This window comes from Glandiceps talaboti, chromosome 16, assembly GCF_964340395.1.
Source record: "Glandiceps talaboti chromosome 16, keGlaTala1.1, whole genome shotgun sequence".
Classification (NCBI taxonomy): domain Eukaryota; kingdom Metazoa; phylum Hemichordata; class Enteropneusta; family Spengelidae; genus Glandiceps; species Glandiceps talaboti.
Genome location: NC_135564.1, coordinates 940086 through 966547, shown reverse-complemented (window position 1 = coordinate 966547; position 26462 = coordinate 940086). Strand labels below are relative to the sequence as shown.

The window sequence follows — 26462 nt, the reverse complement described above, 5'->3', positions numbered from 1 at the left end:
TCCTTGATTGCAGTTTTTGTTTTGTTATTTCTCCCCCTCGTATCGACTTCGGATGCTGTTTCGAGTATGTCCCATCGCTCCGAGCGCGGCTCTGTTGATTCTAATAGAGCAAATGCCAGGGGGCCCATCTTTGATGGTTGTCATGGTAATAGGTCGATAAAAGTTGTTGTCCCTTGGTAGACGGTTGAAATGGAACCATCTGTCGGGTAGTAATCCGAACTGTTTCTGTTCGGTTACACTAATACAGGCAAATGTTAGAAAAGAGTGGATAAAAAGGACCGTAAACAATGACCGTATTGAGAACCGACTAGCTTATCCACTGATTGCAACTGTGATTGGAAAGTTCTAATTGGGTATGCATGTGTGACGTAATGATACGATGACAGCTGTATTGTTGTCAAGACAGCTAGTCAGTCAGCACAGAAGCTCTCTCCAAAGTTTCGCATTCATTGTGTCTTCAAACTGTCCAAAAACGCCATCGGCAACCGTTGGAACAATGACAGCAAAGAAATCCTAAGAAAGTAGCGGAGTTTTGTTTCATTCAGAAAACTTGTATAAATTACCCAGGTTTTACAATCGCGTGATCGAAGTGGGACAATGGAATCCTAATTCTCAGATTTTGCTGTAATAGACAGCTGTACACGAACTTTTCACTTTAACGCCTAGACGCGCAGCACGACCGGGTCGTCTTTAATTAAGGGGATAGCATGCCATTTTTCAGGCAGTTTCAATTCTTGTAGCCGGATAAATTATTCCAAAGCCATCGGCCTAGTAACTAGATCTATTTACATAATAAACACGCTATGAAATATTGTTCCTTCTCGTTCCTCCAAGGTAAAAGACGAAATCGTTTACTAAATCCGTAAAGATGTCGAAGTAATACAAAGGAAGTATTCACAAGGACGCAATTTCCTTAATTATTATGGAATATTTCATTCCATTAAGAAAATTACTTCACAAAGAAACACTGGGAACCGTTGATGCGCGAAATTAGCTTGCAGGGGAAGTTGATGACGTAACTTAGCGAATAGGTAATACCGGTAGTCGGGGCATCGCGTAACACGGCAGCTTTACATTTAATTACTAATTAGTGACATCCCCTCGAGACGCGCTTTGATTCCGACCATCTGCCGATTTTATCAGCGGACTGTCAGCAAGACGTAGTGCAATCACCTCAGACGCACTTAAATCACAGAAAACTACCCCACTACAGCCAACATTCCATTTGGATACATTGGACTAGATGAATATTTGTGATAAATATAAATATAGATATTACGTGTATCTAGCGAGAGAAAAATCTGCCATCGGATTTGTTTGCTTTACTTTTTCCATTTCGAAATGTTTTCATCAATACGCATATTGCTTCAGTAGCGGTTATTGATATTTTGATGGTTTATTTTTAGGTTTATTTTCTGAGGGCTTCTCTCTCAATAACACGTTGTTTACGTGTACGAGTTGATACGTCAGGGATTGAATATGTGACGTCACAATGTAGCGCAGATAAGTTTGAAGAATCCCTCCTTGTTTAGATTTATTGTTGTGTTTTTACGACCATTCAAGTGAGACGCGAGGTCTTTGGAAAATACTCTGTGTAAACTGAAAGCCTTTGCTCACAAACATGTTTTGCGTCACAACAGTTCGTTGGCTGTGCATTATTCTAGCTTGAACTGGTAGGTGACACAACCGACGTTCTATACGCACTAGTACCGCATGTCAATGTAAACTGGTCCACCTTGCCTCATTTACATAAGAAAAAACATCAACCAACTACATGACGTAACAACACAGCTATGTGAGGAATTTTTTTCCACAATTCTGAAAAAAAAGGCTTTCATATTTAGATAAATTTATAAAACAGTGTTATTATTGTTAGATGACAAGGACTCGAGCAATGGTAAATCAACTCGTTATTTTTGTTCACGCCGCGGGGTTGCTCTCAATCAACTATCGCATTCCTCCTACGCCAGGTGAAATGTGAGAGAGAAGCTCAGCCGCGGCGCCACATGCAATAGTTCTATATGTGGATATAGTTTATTGTCTTACAAATATAGAAAAAAAAACTTTCTCTTTTGGGACGTTCTCTGTGGCATGTTTATCGATTTCATGGGTTTCCTATACTAGTTTGACCCAAGTTCCAAGTTGAAGTTCCGATATGAGCTATTTGTACGGTTTAACCGGAGTTTGTATTTTTCTCTTATTTTTTCTGAGGATTTTATTTTTATGTCAGACGTGTGGTAGGAGGAGGGCCATTAGCTCTCAATGCCTTCCCCCGCACTATCATGTGACCTCCAACTAATATATTGTGCAAGTTAGGGCACGTCTGGAGTATCCAGAAATAATAACGGCTCGCAAGTTTTAGCGAGTATGAAAATAAAAATTTCAACGGAGTTGGTAGGCTTACCAAGTACGAGTTAGTTCCATATATCCTGTAAGGATAATCCAGCAAGGATGTGATCTGCCATATTGGATTTACCGTTATGTTTACCCACTCGTTTGCAAGAAAACTGTGCTACAAATGTTAATGGTAAAATGTCAACCTCGACGACCTGGATTCCGGACGTAATCGTTATTTTGGGAGATTTTGTAAGTGTGATACGGTCAACCACTTCCGCATTGTTCTATGAAGAAGTTGGACTCTTTTGCAATATAGCCACTAGTTGTGCGTTGGTACAACAATATGGCCGATGACCGAATCTCGTGTGGTTTTCGCCAGACACGTCTACCAAAGAGTCAAACACAATAAACAGGATCAAAAGAAAACCGCAATGGTAGCTGTTTCAACAGCATGGAATAATTACTGTTGCAATTACATTGTCGTTTAAAGAAATACCAATGTAAAACGGAGAGAAATGGTAGAGTCAATCCCGCCAAATCGTATAGTCAAGGTAAGTCGGTCTGTTTTTTGTTGTTGTCTCGTCGTGTCGACCGCTTATCGTGAGGTATGGGAGCAAATTAAAAACACTCCGTTTAAAATAAACAAGTCAAACAAAAACAACACACACCATATTATATAGTACTGCTCGGTATTGAATAATTACCGAAAAGCGAGCATACTTGAATTAATTGGTGAATCCCGACATTTTAAGGTTAATGTCTTTTGTGTAAAAACAGTAATTTGCATATGCCAGTTATTGTGACCGTGTCCCACTTACGCGAGTAATTCAGAGCATCGGTAGGGTTTACACACGTGTGCATACAAATTAATCGCAATATTTTAATTCTCGCACACAAATTCGTATTTCTCGTAAACCGCCAAAAGTTCTCAAGTTTCGAGTTTTCGGTTAACCGACACACTTTGTTGTCCCAGCCAAGTGCCCTGCCTAGTACTTATCTTCTTACACAGCTTATGCATAATATATCACCTTGAAAAGAATTAAAAGGACCCACGCATTCACATTTGATTATGTTGTCGCTTGTAAACAGTTAAATGCTAATCGAATAAGGATTATTGAAATAACCGATAATCATATTAAATAAACTTATTTCCTCTTATCTGTGTAATCATGTTAATTAGTTGAATAAGGAGATTACCAATTACGGTGATTGCTATGTGAAGGGACTGTAATCTCTGCTAATTAGTCGCTGGTCTGTGCCGTCCACCCACCATCCCCTTGTTGGATGCTGAGAGCGTGACGCTACAACCGAGTCCGTTGCTACGGCTAATCAAATATTCTGTCTCGTAACGGTCGAGTCCATGTCACAGATCAGCAGTCGTGATCACCGGCAGTGTCTAAGCATACATATTACCTGCTTTCTTTTCATCAAACTTTGCTTTGATCGTGGTCCAAGGTTATTTGACAGACTTACCTGTCGGATATCGCCACAAAATAAGCAATGCAAGACAAAACACTTTACTGTTGTCCATACCACTTCATTTACATATTTGTGTCAGTCTATTTCGCCACACTTTGACCTAAATCTCCAACAGAGCTAGAGCTAGCGAGAACTAGAAAATGTACAGAAGTGCTCGGGGATCTTGCATCTGCATTCATTACGCAGCGATGCTTGGTCATAACAATGAGCAGTTTAAAAATCGGACCTCAATTGGGGTGTGAACGAATTGTAATTCGTGGCTGTGCTTTCTACAGATAAGTGCTGATCACTAAAATTTGCTCCCAGTTTTTTTTTAAAACGAGAATTGTCAGGGCGTTGCAACCCGAGCCGTTACTTTGTTAACCCCTGTATGAATGGGGTCATGATTATTGGAAGCAGCCGCTCATACAGGGCAGAAAGGTGAGAAAAGGAGAGAATTACTAGATGTCTCTCAAGACAGGACAGTTACTGCTTCACCAACATATTTTAGGTGGGTGGGGGGGGGGGAAGCAATCACAAAACAAAACAATAGACCTTGTTGAAATGCCGATTCTTTATTTTCCAAAGTGCTATAGTGGCAAAGAAATAATGCTGTGAATGAAAGTAAACTTTGGAGGATGTTTACATAATATCGAACTCTGATGTCTGGCCACTTCGAATTTTTTTTTTCTTTCTAATTCTGTAATAAATAATATTTTGACAGAACGAATAGAATCATGACATCACAATTAATTAAGGAAATACTGAAAATTCACTTTTGCGTGGATGGTAAAGGGCGGGAAACAATAGACAAGAAGCTGTTGCCTATAGAAGGTTAACTCTTGGACAACTAGTCGCCAGTTGTCAGATTAATTCGAAATCCTCCAATAAAAAAGCCAAGAGAGAAAAAAGTGTCATGTTGATACCATTGCTATGACTACACAGAAGGAAAAAGCCCAGGCCCCTCACTTTTGCAATTTTGTGATCGTTTTAATTTTTTGATAGAGCGCTATATTCCGCAAGTCAAGCATCTACCTATTAAAGTCTTCTTGGACTGAGTCATGTCAAACAATTATGCGGCAAAATCTCGGCGCTAAAAATTATGCATTTACATTGCGAAATTAAAAAAATTAATCTCACGAATAAAACAAACGAATTTATTTTTCTATCATTACTAAAAGCATATTACAGCTGATGTGACGTCATTTAAATATTTTAATACTAAGCAGTTGCAGAGATGAGAAAACTCTAAATAGCTGAATAATCGACCACAGCATTAGACAAAAGCGGAAGGTTTCGGGGAAAGGGAGAACTCTACGTAGAGCAGTAAGTGATTGTAAATGATAAATACCGCCATGAAAGGTACACAAATATGTTCCTTTCCTAGCTAAAATTTTTGACATGTATATACAACATATATACAGAAAAAACAAGCCTGTGTTTGGTGAGTGAGCTGACCTCTTTTCAACCATTAGTTGGAGTTGGGCTTTACCACAATATTTGTAACATATATAACATATATTAGGATTTGAGATTACTCCACATATTCTTTTGACTGTATGCAGAATGGTTATAATATTGGCTACATTTGTACCTAAGTATATGTATAGTAAGACTTGCACTGTTAGATTTCAAACATCTTAAATTACTACTTATTTTAGAATATAGTATAATTCTACTTCCAATCTGTACCACCTGTCTCTTAAAGTTTAAGGGGGATTCAAAACTTCCATTGGCGAAACCATTAGTTTCTAGTTAAACACAGTATTAGTCACTATCGATGCAAAAAGGACCGTCGTTGATAGGTTCCCATGGATTTTTTCCCATTATTTTAGTTTAAAATTTTGTTATGGCAAATTGGATTGGTCTTTCACCTCTCAAAGTTTAAGAGTGGGCGTTCAAAGTCGATGTGACACGGACGATTTCTACACATCATTTCTAAATGTGAATGTTACTGTCACAGCTGTAATATCCACTTGAAATATCAGTGGTTTCTCGTGTGAAAAGCAATAATGTTGCTACTCTACATGGTTAGCTTTATAGAAAGACATTCCCATTCAAACAACCAATCCATAGTTCTCGCTCTAAAATGTCATGGCAATTTTCTTCATGCTCCCTATTCTTTTGACTGAAAGCTCTGCTTTGGGTTATGTAAGGTTTTTAGATAATATCTAGAAATTAAAATGCACAAAAATAAATTGCCCACATTGGTTTGGACCATTTCATACAGTAATAACCTGTATAGGTTGCTATAGAAATGAGAGAGTACAAAATTGTATAAAAATTCACTTTTATAATAAAACTTTATACTGGCATACACGAAAAGTGCAAAGACATCCTGGTTTACCTTAACTTAATATGATTGGTTTCAGGTGTCATATTTGCAGCCAGTGCACATGTTATACCGCTTCTTTTTCAACTAGTCAACAGTTACTTTTGAAGTCACTTTATATAGGAAACTGGCATCCACCATGGAATCAATGTTCAAAGGTTGCAATTCAATAAATTCATCACATAGTTTAACTATATTTTAATGAAGCCATTGTCTTCTCAATGTCAATGTCAGAGATACTGTAACGCCATTCCGTATCTTGTAATATTTAACAGAATTCTTAGTGTCTTTTACGCACATACATCTATCGGAAGTACTCTGTCACATTTACAGTGTCCAATACCCAATCTTGGTTACCGTTTTCGAGCAGACGACGTGCGTTTCCTCTCGTCGGTTATATTTTTACGAATACACAGTGGCTGGGGTATATCCATATTTGACGTGTCCACAGTGTTTAGGTCCACACGGCTGTCAAGAGTATGAGCCGGGCGTATTTTAAAGTTGATATTCACACAAATTTTTGGACTGTTTCAATCAATCATTACTGACGTCCCTCTTCCTCTGTCGTCGTCGACGCTTCTTGCGGTCAAGTTTACTAGAGTTGTGTCCCTTGCTATACTTTTTGCATTTGCACGACCTCACTGTTTTTATTCTATATGTCCGAGTTTTGCCATCTTCGCATCGTAAATGAACTCTCTTGAGTCGCTCGACGTCGTTCACACACCTCCATTCTTGTGTTTTGCCTCTCCCCCAAACTTTTACATAATCTGCATACCACGGAAGCAACCTCACCGGTAAACATTCTCCCGCACACACAACTTCAGTGATGGGCTTGCTGGACGTACAGAAACCGTCCGAAATATAACGTTTCGATCTTAATTCATTGCAGTCGATTTGCAAATCATCTGGAAAAAAAACAATTCAACAAGTTATAGACGTTTTGTGTACAGGAATAATACTACCAACCAAAGTTGAATGTACGTCTTATCCAATAGCATCTTTGTTTGAATGCTGCAAACTGTATAGTCGTAGTTGTATTTGAAAGGAAAGCATGCAATGGCTTTGCGCTTCATGAATAATTTTCATGTAACAGGCAGCCTAGTCTGTCCCAGGTAAATTTTCAACCGTGCGGGTAGCATGGCGTGGGCGGATATATACACTCATTGACAAGTCGAATACTATGATTTAACGTCACAACAAAAAACTTACAACCACGCACCGAGTTCTCCAAAAAATAGAAATCAGTATTTTCGTGGGCGACTGGTCAAAACTTTGCAGTAGAAAAAGCCGGTGTAAGTTCGACACCAGACCTGCATAGATTTCAAAAGAAAGAAAAGCCATTGCCTGCACGGTGAATTGTGTCTTCATTGTTTACATACTGGTTATAGGGTGTGAACAGCTTTCTACCTTTCTGATCACGACTCGTAAATTACCCAGTTCTCCTCGGCACTACAGATATTCACCAAAACTAAAACAAACAACATTAAATGAGCAAGGAAACAATAATCAAACTTACCTGGATTGTACCTCTCAAGAATCGTTTCTACGTTTCCACCGGACGCCCTAGCGGTCGAGTTAGAGGAGGACTGGTCCAGTGTCAACTCCCTCGGTGGGAATAAGTCTCTTTCGTCGTGTATATCTAAAACTGCACAGTTACAAAGAATTTCCGTACAAATAACAAGTGCCAGGATCAGCGTACCCTCTGATGGAGGCATTGCTCCTGTAAGGCAACGAAAGAAGGAATTATAACGGCGTGTTTTTGCTACTGTGCGAGTAGAGCAACGTATAGAAAGCGCGGGAAATGACTAGCACTCTGCGTGACAATGAAAACACGGGTTGAATTCAAGTAGGCGGCTCACTAACTGTCAATCATTCCACTTGGCTAGCGTTTACTATGACGTATTTACCTGTCCACTGGCAAACCAATCAGATGTAAGTAATGGCGTTATCGTATTGCTAAGTAATAAACTTCGTTGACAGACAGCTCACAAACAATACCACTATTGGTAGAAGAGGCAGGCTAACGACCCATCATTCTTATTGACAGGTGACATGCTGCCATGACCCGAAATACAACGAAACGGAAGGCGATCTGCTCCTAATCGCATGCAAATGTCAGTCAAACTTCTTTTTCGAAGGGTGAAAGGGGGAGGGCAAGTTGGGGCCTTGGCATGAGACAAGCTAAATTCAGCGCTGTTATGTCGTTTGATTTCGTTGTTTGGAAAGCACGCCCCCAAAATACTTGTGGTTAACCACCCTTTCATAAACTGATGCTTTTCCAAACTTTTGGATCATTGCCAAACATCATCTAATTACGCTAATTATGTTCACATCAAAAGTTTTAGGCCAATTTTTTATTTTAAATTTTGAAATAAAATTCAAAAATAAATATATTTTCACACGCCTATTACACAGTAAATGCCTGACCGATTCGGATGCTCTGTGAACTTTCACACCGCTACTTTCAACGTCTCATAAATTCGCACTGCTCTACTGCATCTTTACAAAGTTTGATTTTACAACGTAATATAGAACAAAACAATAGCTTCCTGGGCTACAAAAGATAGTTTGTTTTTATTCACCTTACAGCTCTGCCGTGTATTATATGTTGGCCCGCCCATCGATAAGTTCGATTCATTACGTATTGTAGTACTTCCCATTCCTAGCCCTTCGTTGGATCTCGACCCACTCATGAAAATCACAGCAGATTTAGAATTTAAACCCACATGAAGCCATATACCAGCTAAATTATTAACACACGATTTGACACCTCGGTAAAACACTGGTCAAAATTAAAAGACGTCACTGTAAGAAAGGTGTGAGCATCCATTACAGTTTGATAGTGTGAGGAATTCCATAGTTTATGGTGATGAATAAAAAAACCTATTCACACCGCTAATCAATGGAATATACTCTAAAAATAGAGCTGTCAAAAAAAAGACACAACTGGCCCTAGTTATCAAGCGATGGCCACCTTTGGTCTCACACCACACTGTAACAAAAGCATACAAACAGAAATAAGCCTATATTATCACCGGTGCAGCCAAGGTCATGGGCTTGGAGTTTAACAGCAAAATAACTCCACCAAATGAGGACGAACAGCGCACGCAGAAAGATTGCTACAAAATACAACAATGTTACCAACCTGACGACGTGATGCAGACCAAGTAATTGCTTTACAAACCTTTTCATGCACGGTTGTTCAACAGGCTACAATGTAACGGGCACTACATTCATTGATCATACTGTGGTCATGCCAAACGCACATGCACTTTCAGCACTTGAACGTCGAAAAAGTCACGAAATCGTGTTAGAAGGGGATCTCGTCGAAGAAAAGTGAGCGGCGAGTTTGGACGCTACGTGTGGTACAGTAAAAAGGCCCTAGAAACTATCACAAGACATGTTCGAACATGAATGAACCTGAACGAATTGGAAGGCTCAACCATTAAAAGGATGATATGACCACTGTAAAGCCTTCGCAAAACCACCACCAAACTGGTCCACACTACGGCGTCGTGTATGTAGGTTGACGGAGTCGTTCGGTAGAAAGAACGACCGTCAGATAAACCAATGGGCTACGATATAAAAGTCCACGTCGCATATCGTCACACTCGGGAACTCTGTGTTGACGAAAGTTGAGTACGTTTCCGCCTGGAAACTTCAAGTTAAGACTGTTACTTCACAGTTTAAAGAGACACGACTATAGAAATGGCAAGTTTACCTAATCAGCTCGGCTGAGTTCCACGTATAAAACTGTTACTATTTCGGCAGATAGATCGCCCCGTCTCTCTCTCTGTACAGTGTGTTCCAAGGCCGGCACTCAAGAGCGAAATTATGTCCAAATAATGGTCCTCTCTCCTTTGTTGTTTTACAGATAGTGTGACCTAGAGAAGCACTGTGGTGTTCAAGCTTGCCGGACACAGATGTGTTTTGCATACAGATAGGTGTGCATGCTATGTAAAAGAAGAAAGGGGGTCACATGCTGTTACTTGTTCCACGTGAAAGCTACATTGCGAACATGAACCCCAACCGGCCGCAGCATTCGTGTTCAGCCTGACGTCATCGGGGCATCGTAGTACCAATCGTTGTTGGAGTTAATTTGTACTGTAACAGTTTTAATGAGGCGTGCAAAGTTTCATCCATCAAACGTGGTAAAATATACACGGTTACCAATGCCCTCTGCGTTTCTACCATTCTCAAGGTCACCTGCAATTACAACTATTACCTACTTCTATTTTACAATACCCTTTTCAAGTCCAAGTCTAAATGCTGTCAATATCACCAATGCCGCGCGATCCTGACACTTTTAAACGCATTTACTGAACACAATGGCCCAAATTTAGGTTCTCAATATCCTACCTGTATAAAAGTAAACAATAACGCTCATGTGCATCGGTATACATTGCGTCTAACCAGGTGACTATTTCAAACCAAATTGACCTTTGACCTTCCCTCCAGGGACATTTATCGGTCATCATTCATTCTTTGGATATCGGTAGAAGTTCTACAGCTGTGTAAGCCCATTCATAAGTTGAAATAAGCCCCTGGTTATGATGTCATCTAACGACGAAATAAATGAGAAACTAGATCCACCGGTATTATTGTAGCTTCTACCATCATGTTAACGCGAGTGCAGTCAGGCATTTACCTCAATTACATATCGAAAACACCATAGCCTCATTTAGAACGTTACAAACTTTGTAAATTCTTCTCGTGAAATAATTAATTTGTGTTAATTAAAGACAATATTAAAAAGTTTGACACTTTTATCCGCGGCGTTTTTCTTTCTCGACACTACAAGGCTTACAGTGCAACGTTGGGATTTGCATAGGTACAGTTTTGGATATAAACTGAAAACAACCGCTAGCACTGCAGCGGCCACTGTATATTTACAGAATTGTCATAATATTGAGTTAAAGAAACTACGACCAATGATTGGCACTAAAGGAATATGTAAACTTACTGACAGCGATTGCACACGTTATTTTATAGTTTGTGTATTTGATTAACGTTGGGTGAGATAAGAAACCCCCATCATCATTAGGCCATGTAGTAGATACAAGTAACACGCCCAGCTCCATCCCAAGTAGTATGGCAATCATAATCGAGTAATCGCTATGTCACGTGTCACTCAGTGTCATTCAAGTGGCACACACTTCACACCTTTTTTTTAAAGAAAGAAAACAAAGCATGTCTTGGCATTTGTGATTGGCTCGTTGGATGACGGCCAATTTTGAATTCATTTAATCTCCCAATGTACAAGTGGTCCCCAAAAGGCGTGGAAGAGAAAACCCTGGATCGTCCACAACCACCTGTTACGACCATTTTATATAATCACACGCGTGTTTTATTGGTCCCGCCATAAGAGGAGTCATCATGTCACGTGGTTTTGTCTCACACCCGCATAATGTGATGATACCATGTTTTTTCACGGTTCAACTGTTATATTCAGCTTGAATAATTAATGTCTTCATCCACGTAATTCATTTTTTTCAATTTAATTTCGAACGTGCATATAATATTCTTAATGTGACATGTAAACACTGTTTAGTAGGCCGGCGCAGTGGATTCTCAATTCCTATTCCGAAGGCGTTTGGCTTCAGGCAATGCTCTTGATCGATTTCTTAAACCGGAAGTCCACACTTGGCCATCGCGACCGACCCATCCAGTGTCTATTGGTCAAATGATTTGTCTCTGTGCCAGCTGGAGTAGAGCCATGCTCTTGCAAAACGTTAATAGATAATGCTTAAAAGAGATGCAGCTTAGTTGAAACCACCTGTTCACGAGCGTTTCATTCAATATGATTGGTTATTGGAAAATTACTTAATTTATAATCCAATCAACGAAGATCTTGCATCAATTCGGCTTTCGGTCTGACTGAGGTCTGACGCCGCATTATGGGAAGTATTGACCCAGAGTGTCTTGCTTGGTTCGTCTTTGATTTTCCGAAAGCTTGACTAAGCTCGTCAAATACACTGTAAATCAGTGATAAATGAACTTGTATGGTTTTTTGACATTCATGTGTTGGTAATCAAAAATTAATGCACATGAACTAAAAATATAAACTATGCTAATTTGGAGGTTGTCATACCAGTCTCTTTTGATCTGTATGAATCAATGATTGAAACGTGGCTGATTTTTTTTTCAAATCATAAACAAATTAAAATAATAAAATTATAATTTAACCTCAGATTTGGCAATTCGGTTATGTATAGGTTATTGATAAACAGAAGGATAACATACATGGATTTGGTAATAACAATTTATATGAACGTTTGGCATATCTCTAGGTTATTTCAAGATATGACAAATATAAAACACCTTTAAAAAACTTCCCGATACACTTGAACTTGAAAACAAAACAGTTGATAGTCACAAACATTCAAGATTAGTTATTTCATATTTTATGAATTTCTCAATATCCAATCGTATTCAGGTATGACGTCATCACATGTATATGCTGCTCATCAACCATGGATTATCGTCGTAAAACCTGTGACCACTTGTCTCTTTACGGCACAGTCCACAACGCACAGCCAGGAGGCTATAGTATAATTTTCGATGCGTCAGCAGAAAATATATGCACTGGCTTGTGAGAGTGACAAGGATGAGTTCTATATATAGTTAACTATGAAAGTAGTGATAAAAGAGGGGAAGGGGGGGGGGGTAATGATATTGTTAGTCATGCTAGTACATGGTAGGTGTACTATATACAGACTCTGTAAGGATAGGCCGGCAACATTTCCGCATTGATCATATCCACCGAGCCGGAAATGATGAACGAACATGCAATAGACTAGTATTTCACATTCTCACTCGTAAAAACATGTTTAATTTTTCACGGTGTTGATTGACGACTGACCAACGGAGGCAATTCACACCCACGGAAGTCCCCCACTGAGTGATGATGAGTCCATGGCATACATTCCCCCCTGAAGAGTGAATGGGTGGAATGTAAAACTCCCGGGATTAAATCACCTTGCGTATTAATTGGCTAAACCTCTGAGATTAACTTAATCCTTCATCGTCCTAAATAGGCAGAGCAACTTAGACTGACCATTGGGATAACTAAATTAGAAGCCGGATTTTCTTTCAGTAGTCAAATCCTTAGGGATGAATTTTGCTACCACAGCTACGAGATTTCCTCTTTGTTAGTAATAATGAACTCAGCTAATCAAACCCAGTTATAGTACAGTAGAAAGAAATTCACACATTCAGACATCTACAGAAAGGTCAACGTATTCACAAGTAGATTTTTGTTTTGAGACACACATGCTTTCATCACTCTCTAAACATCTTTAACTCCTGGGTTCAGGTAAAAAGTGCCAAGGAAACTTTTACGTGATTTTTTTCATCGACATACAAACTCTCAAAGGAACTGGTCGTAGATTTCATAAACCTGCCGTTTTGAAACCATTGCCCATCAATCAAATAATTAGTGTCTACTGTAAAACAGCCATAAAATACCGGTTAATCCTCCTGTTTAGCTTTATTGCCCCCCATCCTCCACCCACGATAGTCGTGTGCATATCCGGTGTGACCCGTGTGCTTACATCATACACTAAATGTATGAACCTAAAAAACGACAGTTTTCATAAATTTGGCGATCGAAATTAGTCTACTGTATACTTGTGTCTTCTCGACATCCATACACATTATGCGATGAAATAAGTTTGGCTCAAATGCAATGAATTTGAAGGAATCTTACTCCACACTCAATTTTAAATTACTCCACACTCAATTTTAAATAAGTAAAGACTAATGACTGTCTTTATAATGTATATGTTATTCATTGGAACTTTCAGATTCTTACATCACAAAGTTATAGTTATTATTGCCAGCGATTCTTTCCTCCTGTAGGTGTTTGTATGTCGATTTAGAAAATACCAGGAATGGCTTTTATTCCAGAGATGACATACACTGTGAAGATTTGAACTTGTGGGTGACGTCATGGTGTTCCTGGATTTCTGTCATACTTGTGACCATATCATAACTAGATACCTATGTTCATCCAATCACGAGTATGAATCACGGTAACGTCATACACCATGTAGTTACACATGAGCAACGATAATCACAAACACTATCTTACATTTTGTATTTTCTCTCCAAACGGGATACCAGCAGTGATTGTGATTTTTGGATCATTGGCATATTTTCTCATCATTCAAAATGGCGGAAACAATATTAGTATACATAATCTACGCAAGGTTAAAAGCAAATTCCATTTCTGGTTGATAAAAATTCAATGCTTGTTTACAAGTTAAATAAGTGATAAAAATTCACGTGCAGTGGTCATTAATTGGTCCATGTACAAAATATGTTGAACAACAACACCTGGTGACGTGAATATGCTAATTTGAATACTACCAAATATCATAGGTTTATCACTGTATATATATCTAGACAAGGAACCAATAAAGGAATATAGTTCTTGTGACTTTGTTGTAATCGTACCAAATTATGCGTAAGTTTTCTGTTGGTATGGAACATACGTATCATTCAGAAGCTGTGACACAAAATTTTGAACATGGCACGATTATCAAAGATATTTTGAGTAACTGTCTTTAACGTTTTCTATGGTGACGAATCAGTTGATGACGTCCCACATTCTCACAAATGAAAATTCCAACGTTGTATTAAAATGTAAATATATTGTCACGGGGGCTACGTGAATACAATTTTGTCGTTGATAGCAAATTCAAATAAATTATAAAAAAACCTGGTGAACTAGATCTCAACCATTCGCGCAAATTACGAGCATTTTTCCCGCGTTAATACATCTCTGGGACAGCATATTGTATTTTTGTTTGCCAGGTCTAGTGTTTTACCACGATGTTACTTTCAAATATCAAACCGAGGAAGTATGTTCTACAGCTGCCGTAAAGAGGTATTATGGTTCTACGACGTCGGTCCCCTACAACCCTTCATTGGATCACGTGAGAAAGGGTGAGGATAGGACGGTTGTGACGTCACGATCTTTAAATTATGGTCATACTCTACAAGTAATTTCTGTTGAATGCTTCGATGCCGTCATCCCGAATTGCTGTTGACCTTTTGACCCACCAGTTTGTCAAACTATACCTGAAAAGGGCACTTTGTTGTAAACCCTATTAGAGTTGATTCACTGTTTAACATCGAAATAAGCGCCATTCAACAGCTTCCTATTTGAGTGAACAAAAGGAAGATTGAAATCAGAAAAAAGTCTTTCTTAAAAAAACACGAATTCAAGTCCGACATCTAAGGAAGGTCTCGTTGCTTATAAATAAAATTACCAAAGCCATCCGGCGACTTCTAGTAGATGACTGATATTTTGTTGAGCATACGTTAGCTTTATAGTTGCAATGGGTCCATATGGACCAAACAGGCAATCAAACATTCAGACTGGGTAGCTGTCCGAAGTAGAACTGGATTTGCAATGATTCGTGTTACTCAGTCACTTGTTGAGATTTGCCCACATATACGCATATATTTAAAACTGTAACGTAAAAATGTCACCGCTTTCACATTTCAAACATGTTCTCACAATGAATAAAGCCTGTCACAGGTAAAATATTACCATAGAGGCTATTCTATTTAGAATGTGACAGATACGGCGAGTACGCTATTTATGGAACAAATTTGTGCTCCACAAGGCCTTTACAGAACCCATTTATCAATGCCACCCATAATATCAGTGAACATAAAAAAGAACAATAGCCGTGCATTTTAGTATCTGTTAGTGAATACACCTATAGGATTCTCCCAATCCCGTTACTGAGAACACTGTTACAACACCACGCTTTTTCTTCTAGTTACCATGGTAACAATTATCTGAAAGGGGAAATAAATGGTATCCGATTGACTTCTATTCTGTTCGGAACACAAAAAAGGTCGTGTACAATGAGAAACTTGAACCATGCCAGAGAATATCAGTCGTGGGAACCAAGATTTTCCGGACCGGACCCGGCCGAGCGTATATTTTAAAGTATGACTGAAAACCAACGCTCTGTGACAGATCGTCGTCAGGGGAAAATCTACTACAACGTACCTTTTCTCAATGCACTTACTGACCCGAAGAAATGTTCCTCTTTTTCCCTTTTCAGATTCAAACGTCACTGCAAACTTGTGGCACAACGTTTTATGTACATGTGAAGAGCAGAGCGACGAGGCTGCTGTACTGAGCCATCAACGTTAACCACGTCAATATAATGGATCCATGGAAGTACAAATCCCTATTTAGCCCTGTGACTAAGGTATACAGTCTCTCTCTGTCTCTCTGCCTGTCTGTCTCTGTGTGTGACTTACAAATTTCAACCACAATTAAGATTCAGTTAAGAAGCTTATACGCTGCTTACATTGATTTAATCAAATGAGTCAGCAACAATTATTATTATTTCCCGCGTCGAAATTCACCACAGTGACTAGAATCAATTTGAGCTCTATATAATATCAGTGATTCAGAACGCCCTCAAAGCTAAACTCCTCAACGACCTTATAGCGCCAATCACTCGTCTTTACTATTTTTTGACTTACTTAGCGTGACTGTTATGAGAAGAAAGTGTACTTTTCTGGCGGTGACACTCAGTCATCTCTACACTACCAAAATACATTGTTGGTGTCACGACCACGTGAATATTGTGTAACATAACCGTCAATTTGAAATCGGGTTAGAAATAAGGGCGGAAGCGACCTCTATGCCATCACATATGTGAAGTTATAACTTATTTTTAGGTTACAGATTTACGACTTAGTCCAATACCCTCAGATTTCTGAAATATCATCACCAGGAAGTGACGTCATACGTTGTAACGCTCGGGAAGTCGAGATTATCGTTTTTATCAGGATTACGTGCGAATAGGGCGATGATTTCCTTCAAAATATTTTTCAAAACTCCATAACGAAAGCTTTTGTTTTCAAAATTAAATGATATGATTGTAATAATATTACTTTTAATGAAGCGGATAAATATGTTTATGTACTAAAGTCTCACTTTTTTATTTCAATTGTGCTTGAAATTAGAATCTCAAAAGGAGAAAATGTTTTTACTGTTTTGGCTGTCAAGGTTGCTTGTGATGGGGCGTTCACTACTGGCATTCCAGAAATCTTTCAAGTTTCTGAGCAGGGTTTCTGAGCATGTAATTCCTTGTTGCGTGAACTATACATATGATAGATAACGTATCGACTATGTTTTATTGGAAACTAATATCCGTGCAACATAGTATTAAGGTACCGCTTTTCTTAACTGCTTGTTCGTTGAGATATTAAGTTTTAAGTTGGCCACTTGTCACCTAGTCCCAAAACACACATGCTTCAAGGCCACGCTACAGACGCGGAACAAAGTACGGTAGAGACAAATTGTCGCCCATATTGCAACGATTGCTTGTTTTCGACGGAGACTCTTTGAGAGAAACTCAATTTTAAAATTGTACATGTCCGACGTAATTAGGTATGGTTAATCGACCATTGTCTTGAGATGTAAGTATCTTGTTATGACATAATGACCACAAATCGAAACTTTTAATCTACCAGGATTTAAAGGTTGTGGTTAAATTTTTAGCGGTGGCAATCCTTCAGACCAATATGTACTTTGTGGATGGAATGATGAACAAAACGCAAGAATACTAACGACAAGAACATCATGTCCCATCTTGACTACTTCAAACGAAACAAGAGGAAGGTGTTAATGGTAAAATACCAATTATACGACAGAACAATTACTTCTGGGAGTAATCTCTACCGATTAAGTATTTAACGGGCGTGTTGGACAAAGACGCCAGGAAATCTCATTCTGCAACGACCAGCCGTCTCCGGCTCCGTTTAAAGTGACGACCCAGTCCCGTTTGACTGTGTACCTTTGGACAGACTTCAACGACGCCACTGCAAGTCCTAATGACTCGATGAGTGTCACTCACTGTACAAGAGTCGACAATTTCAAATCAAAACTATTTTCGCTGCAAACACCATTGACTTCAATTACATTGATGTTTCTAGATATATATCATATTGAAAAGCATACGGAACCCAGAAAAGGACGAATATGGAGTGTGTACCCTTAAAAGTTCATTCCCACCTTAGTTAGTGATCCTACACAAATCATGCTAAAATAATACAGACTATTGGAGGGCCATAAATAATTTGTGTTTAGTGTGCACGACTTAGTTGAGGGTTCCCCACGTTTCCAATGATTGTTAACCAAAATAAATGAGAACTAGAAGTGTATAATGGAATGTCCAATGAAGTGCGGAAAAACAACACTGTAGGAAAAAATTTTGAGTGCTAGAAACTGGAACAAAGCACCCATGGGTATCGAGTAGCACTGAGTCTCTCGACTTGATAGCCACAATGAGAAACCAGTCATAATGCATTTGAGGCCAGTGGATCTCGAAATATGGTAAACAATATGAAATTTGATCAGTATGCATACAGGCGTGCCCCCATTTCTGCCTCGTTATAGTGTATAGAAAGTACAGGATAATCAAAATCCTATTGTATTCTCATCCATCGTCACTTCTGCGAATCGTCTGTTGATTAATTTGCATACCTGGGTATTCGCATATCTTGTTGGCGACAAACAAAACAAAACAAACAAACAAGCAAGTAAACAACAAAGTAGCAAAACCAACAAACGTGCCTTATGCACTACTCTTAAGATCACAAAGTCAAGTTTTAACATTATCCGAGTGTTTTGTCAATAAAAACAATTTTTAAAAGGGTTTGACGAAATGTGGTTAGGTACAAAAGAAGTTGAGTTCTTGTCATAAACCTCGGGTATGTTAAATAGATTTTATCGGTATTCATATCTGACAGTTAATCCTTTTGGTTACAAAACTTAATACCCTAATGGTGTGATAAAAATTTCTGCAGCAGAAAGTTTCATGAACTGTGTTTTCAGTTCAAACGTAAAGCCATCCGTACTTGGGAGTATGCACAATGTACACGAGTATTAAAATATGAGTGCACTCACCTTGTGTGAGTCGGCCAACTGGGTTCAAGCAACTTCTAAGTTCTGTCCGAACGGAAAGACTTGAGGCTCCACAGCAGCAAGTAACGCTGGACTAGTCTTATATCCTCATCGGAATACCAGATAGTCTTGGTTTATGGGTAGCTTCGATATTTTAACTGTACGAACAAAAAATACACGTGGATTAAAGTAAGATCAAAATTGTACGATCGCTAAAGAACTGAACAGACCGGGAAAGATTGTTGTGTCGCTGTGGTTGTTGTTCCTCCTACAGTAGTAAAGGGTAAGCAGTGGCCGAGATGAGGGATGTTTCACATAATACTATGCATTATCAAAACAAACAAATGACGCAGTGCATCAGGCATGCCAGTATCAAGGTGAAAGAAAAGCAGCTGTACAGCAGGGAAGACCGGGACATTCCTTCACAAATCATTCGAACTTTGTCCTGAAGCATTCCTCAAGACACATTAACTAGTGACACTACACACCCAAGATCTAACATTTTAGCTGTCACTGTCCTACTTTTTGTTTTCAATATCTGCATACCAAACCACATGTTTGCAAAAAAAGTTAAAGTACCAATACCGATTTCTAAAAGTTACGCCGCTCCTGAACGAACATAATACCGCAATTGTGCACCTCGACTGAACCGCAAGCACCAACTTGAACGTATATCAAGGACAAATCGACCCTCGTTGCAAAATATATATATATACATGTGATGACTCGATTCGGTACATCTATCAAATATTAATTAAACTATGTTAAATTGAATTGCCTCGTTTGAGTTTGTTGACGATTATATCAGTGATGAAGCGGGTCCAGGCTAATGCTAGGCTATCTGTGATAGGGTGTAAGCTGGTGTCACGACGCGATGTGCACAATCTCTACAAAATTGATCAGGTGCAGGTAGAAGCACTAACCTTTTATAGCCAGTTAAATTACCTACACGATCCATCAAACCAGACGCCAGCTCGGATACCTTGACCAATTTCTAGCTCTTAAAACTAATGCAATTTAGTGGAAAAAGAGCGACGCCCTGCAACTGCACCATTTGCACCTGTAAGCTAGAAGTGATTGTGTGTGTCTGTTCGCCTCCCTTGCCAAAAGGATGACTGGAAATAAGTTGGTGGGCTTATCACTATTATATTCCAAACACAGCCGAGTTTTGTCAATAATTACCTTTGCCATCTGTGGCTGCTCCGATTGAATTTAAAGTAATTTTGTTTTGTCTACTCGCCCAAATCCTTTCCAGAGCCACTGCACTGGCAGTCATCCAACTGATTGCTTTGAACTTGGAGACTACTATTACTACTATACCTTTTGTTGGCACAAATGTTGTACTCCAACTCTAAAAAAGTAAAGTTAACACTTACCATTGAAATTGGTGGTATTGCTGTGTTGTCCAAGCCGGGATATGGCTAGAGTGATTACACAGTGCTCTGTCTGCACAGCCTCGATGACTGCCCGTCTGTCTCCGGTACCTATCTTGTAGTCAGCCAGCCAGCCTGTCTCATCCGGCTTACACCAACCGTCTCCGTTTAATTTCTTCACTTTCACTCCAACTTGAAAAGCTCCGTTGCTATGGCCGCCTCAGTGATAACTTGTAAACGACGCTGAAAATGACACAGAGGCGGTGAGAGGTCATTAATAGTTCTTGGTCTATTACAACTGCCAATCTGTAGAAAAGCTATCGTAAACGCTTCCCCTCCAAAAGTGTAATCTGGCGCTGAAACTCAAGTAAAACACAGATGTAAAGGAAAGTTTCGTCCTAGTTTGACGCTCTTTTCAAAGTGACTTACCGGCAGATATAACATCTGATAGACCACAGGTAGCGTTAAATTGAATATGAAAATAATCAAACTAGTCAATGAGTGTGTTCTCTCGTAGTAGGGTTCTTTTTTACACGTGTCTCAGTGTCGCACCTGCACCTATCCGAGTTGACATTCCTAACAAAACGTACCGGTATGCATGCAATGGGCATACAAAGAAACCCTACTGTGCTGTCCTACGAACATGAACCCGTGTTTTGTTTCTGCCGTCACTGTTTAACCATAGGCGTGTGAGCCACTAACAATGTCTCTCTCTCTTGTTTGCCACCATTTGTTTACTTGTCGGTTTCGCATATCAATGAACTTTCTCCAGTTTTTCTTTTCGAAGTCGTTACAAACTTCAGACACTTCACTAGCATGTCAGATGTATGGCGTTTTAATTAATTTCGGAAACAAAGGAACACCTGTACAAGATGGCCTTGTAACCCTTCACATTGATGACCCATAGCGCTACAACATCACTTGACAATTTAATGCTTGGCAAATTTAAACAGACGGCTTGTTTTCTGTCAAATGCATTTTCAGAGATGTATTTGGTACACATCGACAACAGGAAAGAAAAGAGCCCAAAACACAAACATATCGCTTGACACAACGAGTAATATTAGAACGAAGGATATTTCCGACTCTCCTTAGGAAGTAAAAACTAGGCCATAAATGTGATAGCTAGAGTCTATCCTGTATGCTTTAAAACTCGTTCAAAATATTAATAGAAGACAATGCATCAACCCCTGACCTGCTGATCACATTTATCACACCGTATCAGATCTGTAGATAGACGAACATTACACCTCGCATAAATACAGGCTATTACGAGATAGCGTAAAGTAGCGAACTTTCCTGACTGGTGAACTGATGACCGACGAAAAAGATACAAGATACAATATCAAATACTAAACAAACCAAGCTTAGCTAGTCGTTGATGTAACCACAGTAAGACATGAAGAACTAAAGGCAAATGACACAGAACATCACACACACACACACACACACACACACACACACACACACACACACACACACACACACACACACACACACACAGAGACAGACAGACAGACACATGCACGCGCACGCGCACACACACATATATGCGTGTGTGTGTGTCTGTCTGTCTGTCTATCTATCTATCTATATCTGTTTGAAGTTTTAACAATATTTTGGTTTCTACATACATACATACATACATACATACATACATACATACATACACACACACACACACATACATACATACATACATACATACATACATACATACATACATACATACATACATACATACATACATACATACATACATACATACATGGGGAAATGTCACGTTGCATTTGTTATATCACTGTTATGTTAGCGATTCATTTAAAATCTTTAAAAGTAAGCTGTTGAAATTGTAGTTGTATGAAATTAAACAAGGGGGTATTGTGCAAAGTGAGAGGTGATTGGTTTCATTTGCACCTGCTAAAACTGGTCTCTTGTGGGGGCTTGAAATAATCAATGTCTGTCAGTCTTTAGCACGTGAATTACCACACATGGTTTGTATGCCATCTATATAACTAGATGTTGAAGTAAAGTTGCTTCTTATATCAACACTGTGCTCCATTCTACCACTATACCGAATGACTAGAACAGTTCAAGTCATCGTCCTATGATCCTGTTTCACATTTGTTGTCTGTTTTGTTTCTCCTATTATTTCATATACTTTATCTAATACTACCTTTCTTGTACCATGAATCATTGCTTAAATTTGGAAAATATCTTACTGGTTCAACAAATACTGAACAAACGCGCCTGTTCAAATATTATTACGTTCAAGGCATCTTTCTATCTTTCTGTCTAGGCAGTCTCTCTCATGTGAAAGTAACTAGAAGTATGGTATAGCCCATATACTTAGCATGGTGTTACTATCTGGTGTAGAGAGCTTCACCGTAACACCGAGGCGAGGCAAGGCTCTCGGTTAAGTTGGGTGTTCACTAAGGGTGGTCACGTGGTCAAGGATTGAGCTACTGAAGTGTTCGTCACCTCAATAATTACATATGCATGGACAGCAATAACCATACTCACGACAGAGTTCCAATTAAACTGTCTCATCACTCAATTAACAGTCGTAACCGAGGTTCATTCAGTCCTTAATCAATAACAAAATAACACTGGTCAAAGCCCTGACAAACAATATCACACTCCTCCATCGAATTTACAACCACTGCCTCAAGTCACAAGTCAAGGTCATCTCTCAACAAAAAATGACCCTGACAAAATAAAGGTCCTGTTGGTGTGGGAAACACTAAACATAAGGAGGTGCATATTACAAAGTTTGCTCCTGGTGATGTAAGCTTCTGTTTGGACCAACGTTGATTGTCAAATTCATCAACATTGAACCGATTTAAGCAACAATAACACCTCAGTTAAAAAAATATACGCTTTACCTTTAGACGTACTTCGAACCACAATGCAAATGTATATACCACGTTTTGGCCCTTCTGTGCCTCGAGAAAAAAAAAACTCCACAGTGCGTGGCTTGCAAAACCTCTAATAAGAGGAACAGAATCAGCGACTATTTGTGGATCACCAGAGATTTCTATAGACGTAATTTCCTGTGTGACACACGGTCTGCTTTTGGAGTGTTGTAGAAACTAAGATTATTTGGCAAAATAAAACGTAGGCCGAGGGGTCAAATGAAGGACACAGCTGATAACAGAAGCTTTTGGGCCATTCAAAAACAATCATTGGTTTGCATCAACACGTTTTGCCATTTTTTTATTATTTCATTTAGTATCAACCCATTTTGTAAGCTTAAGTGCATGAATGTTTGCAACTTATAGTACAATAGAAGTCCAGATAACCTGAAACGGTACTGCGTCTAGCTCAATACAAATATTGTCAATATTGCAACATTTCATCGTAGCTACAGAAATGTTACTAAAATTGCTACATTAGCTTGACAATATTGCTACATTGGCTTGACAATATTGCTACATTGGCTTGACAATATTGCTACATTAGCTTGGCAATATTGCTACATTGGCTTGACAATATTGCTACATTGGCTTGGCAATATTGCTACATTGGCTTGACAATATTGCTACATTGGCTTGACAATATTGCTACATTGGCTTGACAATATTGCTACATTGGCTTGACAATATTGCTACATTGGCTTGACAATATTGCTACATTGGCTTGACAATATTGCTACATTGGCTTGACAATATTGCTACATTGACTACATTGGCTTGACAATATTGCTACATTGACTTGACAATATTGCTACATTGGCTTGACAATATTGCTACATTGACTTGACAATATTGCTACATTGGCTTGACAATATTGCTACATTGGCTTGACAATATTGCTACATTGGCTTGACAATATTGCTACATTGGCTACATTGGCTTGACAATATTGCTGCATTGGCTTGACAATATTGCTACATTGACTTGACAATATTGCTACATTGGCTTGACAATATTGCTACATTGGCTTGACAATATTTCAGCACAGTTGTTAAATATAAAGACTTAGAATCACCATAAGGTAATTCATGCAAAGAAAGTATAGCAATGTTGGTTAGATTTCTGTCGCCTCAGATGATGTTCTATTTCTGATTTAACTGGCATCTATTGTAACGTTGCTGTTTAGTTACCTTTTTACTAGTGTCTGCCTATACAACTCACTATGACTTTACAGCTGTCCCTAACTCCTATCTTTCATTATCTGGTTATTTTTACACGTTCACAGGACAATGGAATACAGGACAACCAAGGTATTGTGCTAAGAAATTCATTTAAACTGCACCAAATATAATAAAAAGTAAAACTTGCTGTATATTTGACGGTAGAACCACGATGGCGTCAAAGGGTAACAGTAATGAGAAACCGTCGAAACATTGACAAGCTGGCGTGAGCTGAGTATCGTCGTCTATGTTGTCGTTGATTGTTTGTTTGTTTGTTTGTTTTTTGTTTTTTGGAGGCGTAATTTTTGCCGCATATCTAAAAGGTATTCACATTATCCTACTTACCGATGTATACTTAGCCATCACTTGCAATTGACTAAACTCAAACCTGGTATTAAGATATAACTTATAAACAATCCGATGACGTAATTTATCATACGTATAAAATGTCGAGCAAACCCCAACTATGCAATCAGTTGTTCTAACTATGCCAGAAGACAACTGTAATGTCATAGAAGACACACATCGACACTAACACAGTACTAGAACAGTTAAATCGAGGTTCGAGTGAAAAGTTTACAAACTCAACTTGTTGCACTTTAAGTTTTATGTTATATTTGGGAGGTGGTGGCTTATAATACATTCGAACTGTGTGTACAGGTTTAAGTGCGTCGTTACCAAAATATAAAACAATAAAACAATATTCCCATCTCAATGTATTTGAGGCATCTCATTCCTTCTACTGGTCTTTGACGCCACATGTAAACTTTCTAGTTATAAAAATGAATATTTCACTTGCTTGTATACCTCTAAAAGACACACCATGCTTTATATATACGGCATAGTTACGTGAATTACGTGTTCTTGACACACTCAAAGTAGTTTCAGGTCATTTACATTGATAGGTGTTTTGACGACTTTTATTTTGGCAATAACTTTTTGTTTCTTTTAACTCCCGCCCTTTGCAGACCCACTCAGGATGTAATAGTTCAACTAAAAGCAGGCTGGTTATGGTTGCTAAGCTACCGCAATAGGTCAGCCAATGATTACGTGCAGCTCACGAGGGACAATTCCTATTCTGCCACGGACAAGTTGATGAAGAGATAGCAGACTGAAGAAGTTCCCGCCAAAAGTGTCTATAATTGCTATCGAAAACTGACAGACAGTGTTATTGATTATTGAATGAAAGATAAGAATCAACTTATAAATACACCTTATTGGTAACATTGATAACCCTGCACTACAAAGGTTATGCTTCGATCATATGATCATATGATCCTGGGTCGGCCAGTGTTATATTCAAGTACACAGGCGAACCAAAACCAGGTTATTGGAGGATGGGTGGGGTTGTAAACTAAACGGTAACCTTCATATGGTCTTAGGCAGGTTGATATTACACTCAAGTACACATGTGGACCAAACATCACGTTATTGGAGGACGGGTGGGGTGGTGAACTAAACCTTCATATGATCCTGGGTAGACCAGTGTTACACTCAAGTAAACCGGCGAATTAAACTTCGTATTATTGGAGGAGGGGCGGGTGTGATCCTAAACAGGTAAATGTTACACTCATTGCACCTGTGGACCAAACAACGTGTTATCGGAGGATGGGTAAGGGCTATGAATTAAACCGTCGTTTTGAAACCTAGAAAGCAAAGAGGTTGGGATGGAGGGGGACAGAAAAGTACTATTCTTTTTAGGCTTCAAGGGAACACATAAAGCTAAATAAAGTCTATCATGATTCTGTATCCAAGCAGGGCAACTTGTTTCCTTCATTACAATATATGATTATGAGTAACGACACATTACATGTTCCTAATGATATGGTCATTTCCGACAGTTTCAAGTACCAATAGGTCATTGGCAATGCAAATAAAGTCCAA

At 38.9% G+C, this 26462-nt stretch overlaps 1 protein-coding gene and 1 long non-coding RNA gene across 8 annotated transcripts in view; one reads left to right on the top strand and one right to left on the bottom strand.

Moving 5' to 3' along the window:
* The first annotated feature begins 1880 nt into the window (after nucleotides 1-1880).
* On the top strand, nucleotides 1881-26462 carry LOC144447554 (uncharacterized). Its single transcript, XR_013482035.1, has 4 exons — nucleotides 1881-1897; nucleotides 16213-16362; nucleotides 24644-24668; nucleotides 25547-26462. It is a non-coding gene; the product is annotated as an uncharacterized LOC144447554 (long non-coding RNA).
* Nucleotides 4367-26462, bottom strand: part of LOC144447553 (sclerostin domain-containing protein 1-like) — a 39676-nt gene continuing 17580 nt past the window's right edge. Inside the window, exons 1-5 of one of the 7 annotated variants that reach the window (XM_078137607.1) lie at nucleotides 23329-23341; nucleotides 20447-20686; nucleotides 19074-19228; nucleotides 7644-7847; nucleotides 4367-7032 (exon numbers count right to left, since the gene is read on the bottom strand). In XM_078137607.1, the coding sequence (XP_077993733.1) occupies nucleotides 6662-7032; nucleotides 7644-7842 (570 nt within the window). In that variant the 5' untranslated portion in view covers nucleotides 7843-7847; nucleotides 19074-19228; nucleotides 20447-20686; nucleotides 23329-23341 and the 3' untranslated portion in view covers nucleotides 4367-6661. Of the gene's footprint in view, nucleotides 7033-7643; nucleotides 7848-9311; nucleotides 9717-9848; nucleotides 9870-16157; nucleotides 16344-19073; nucleotides 19331-19993; nucleotides 20012-20446; nucleotides 20687-23328; nucleotides 23342-26462 lie in introns of those variants that run through there. The other 6 variants (XM_078137606.1, XM_078137609.1, XM_078137608.1 and 3 more) reach the window with 6 other exon arrangements.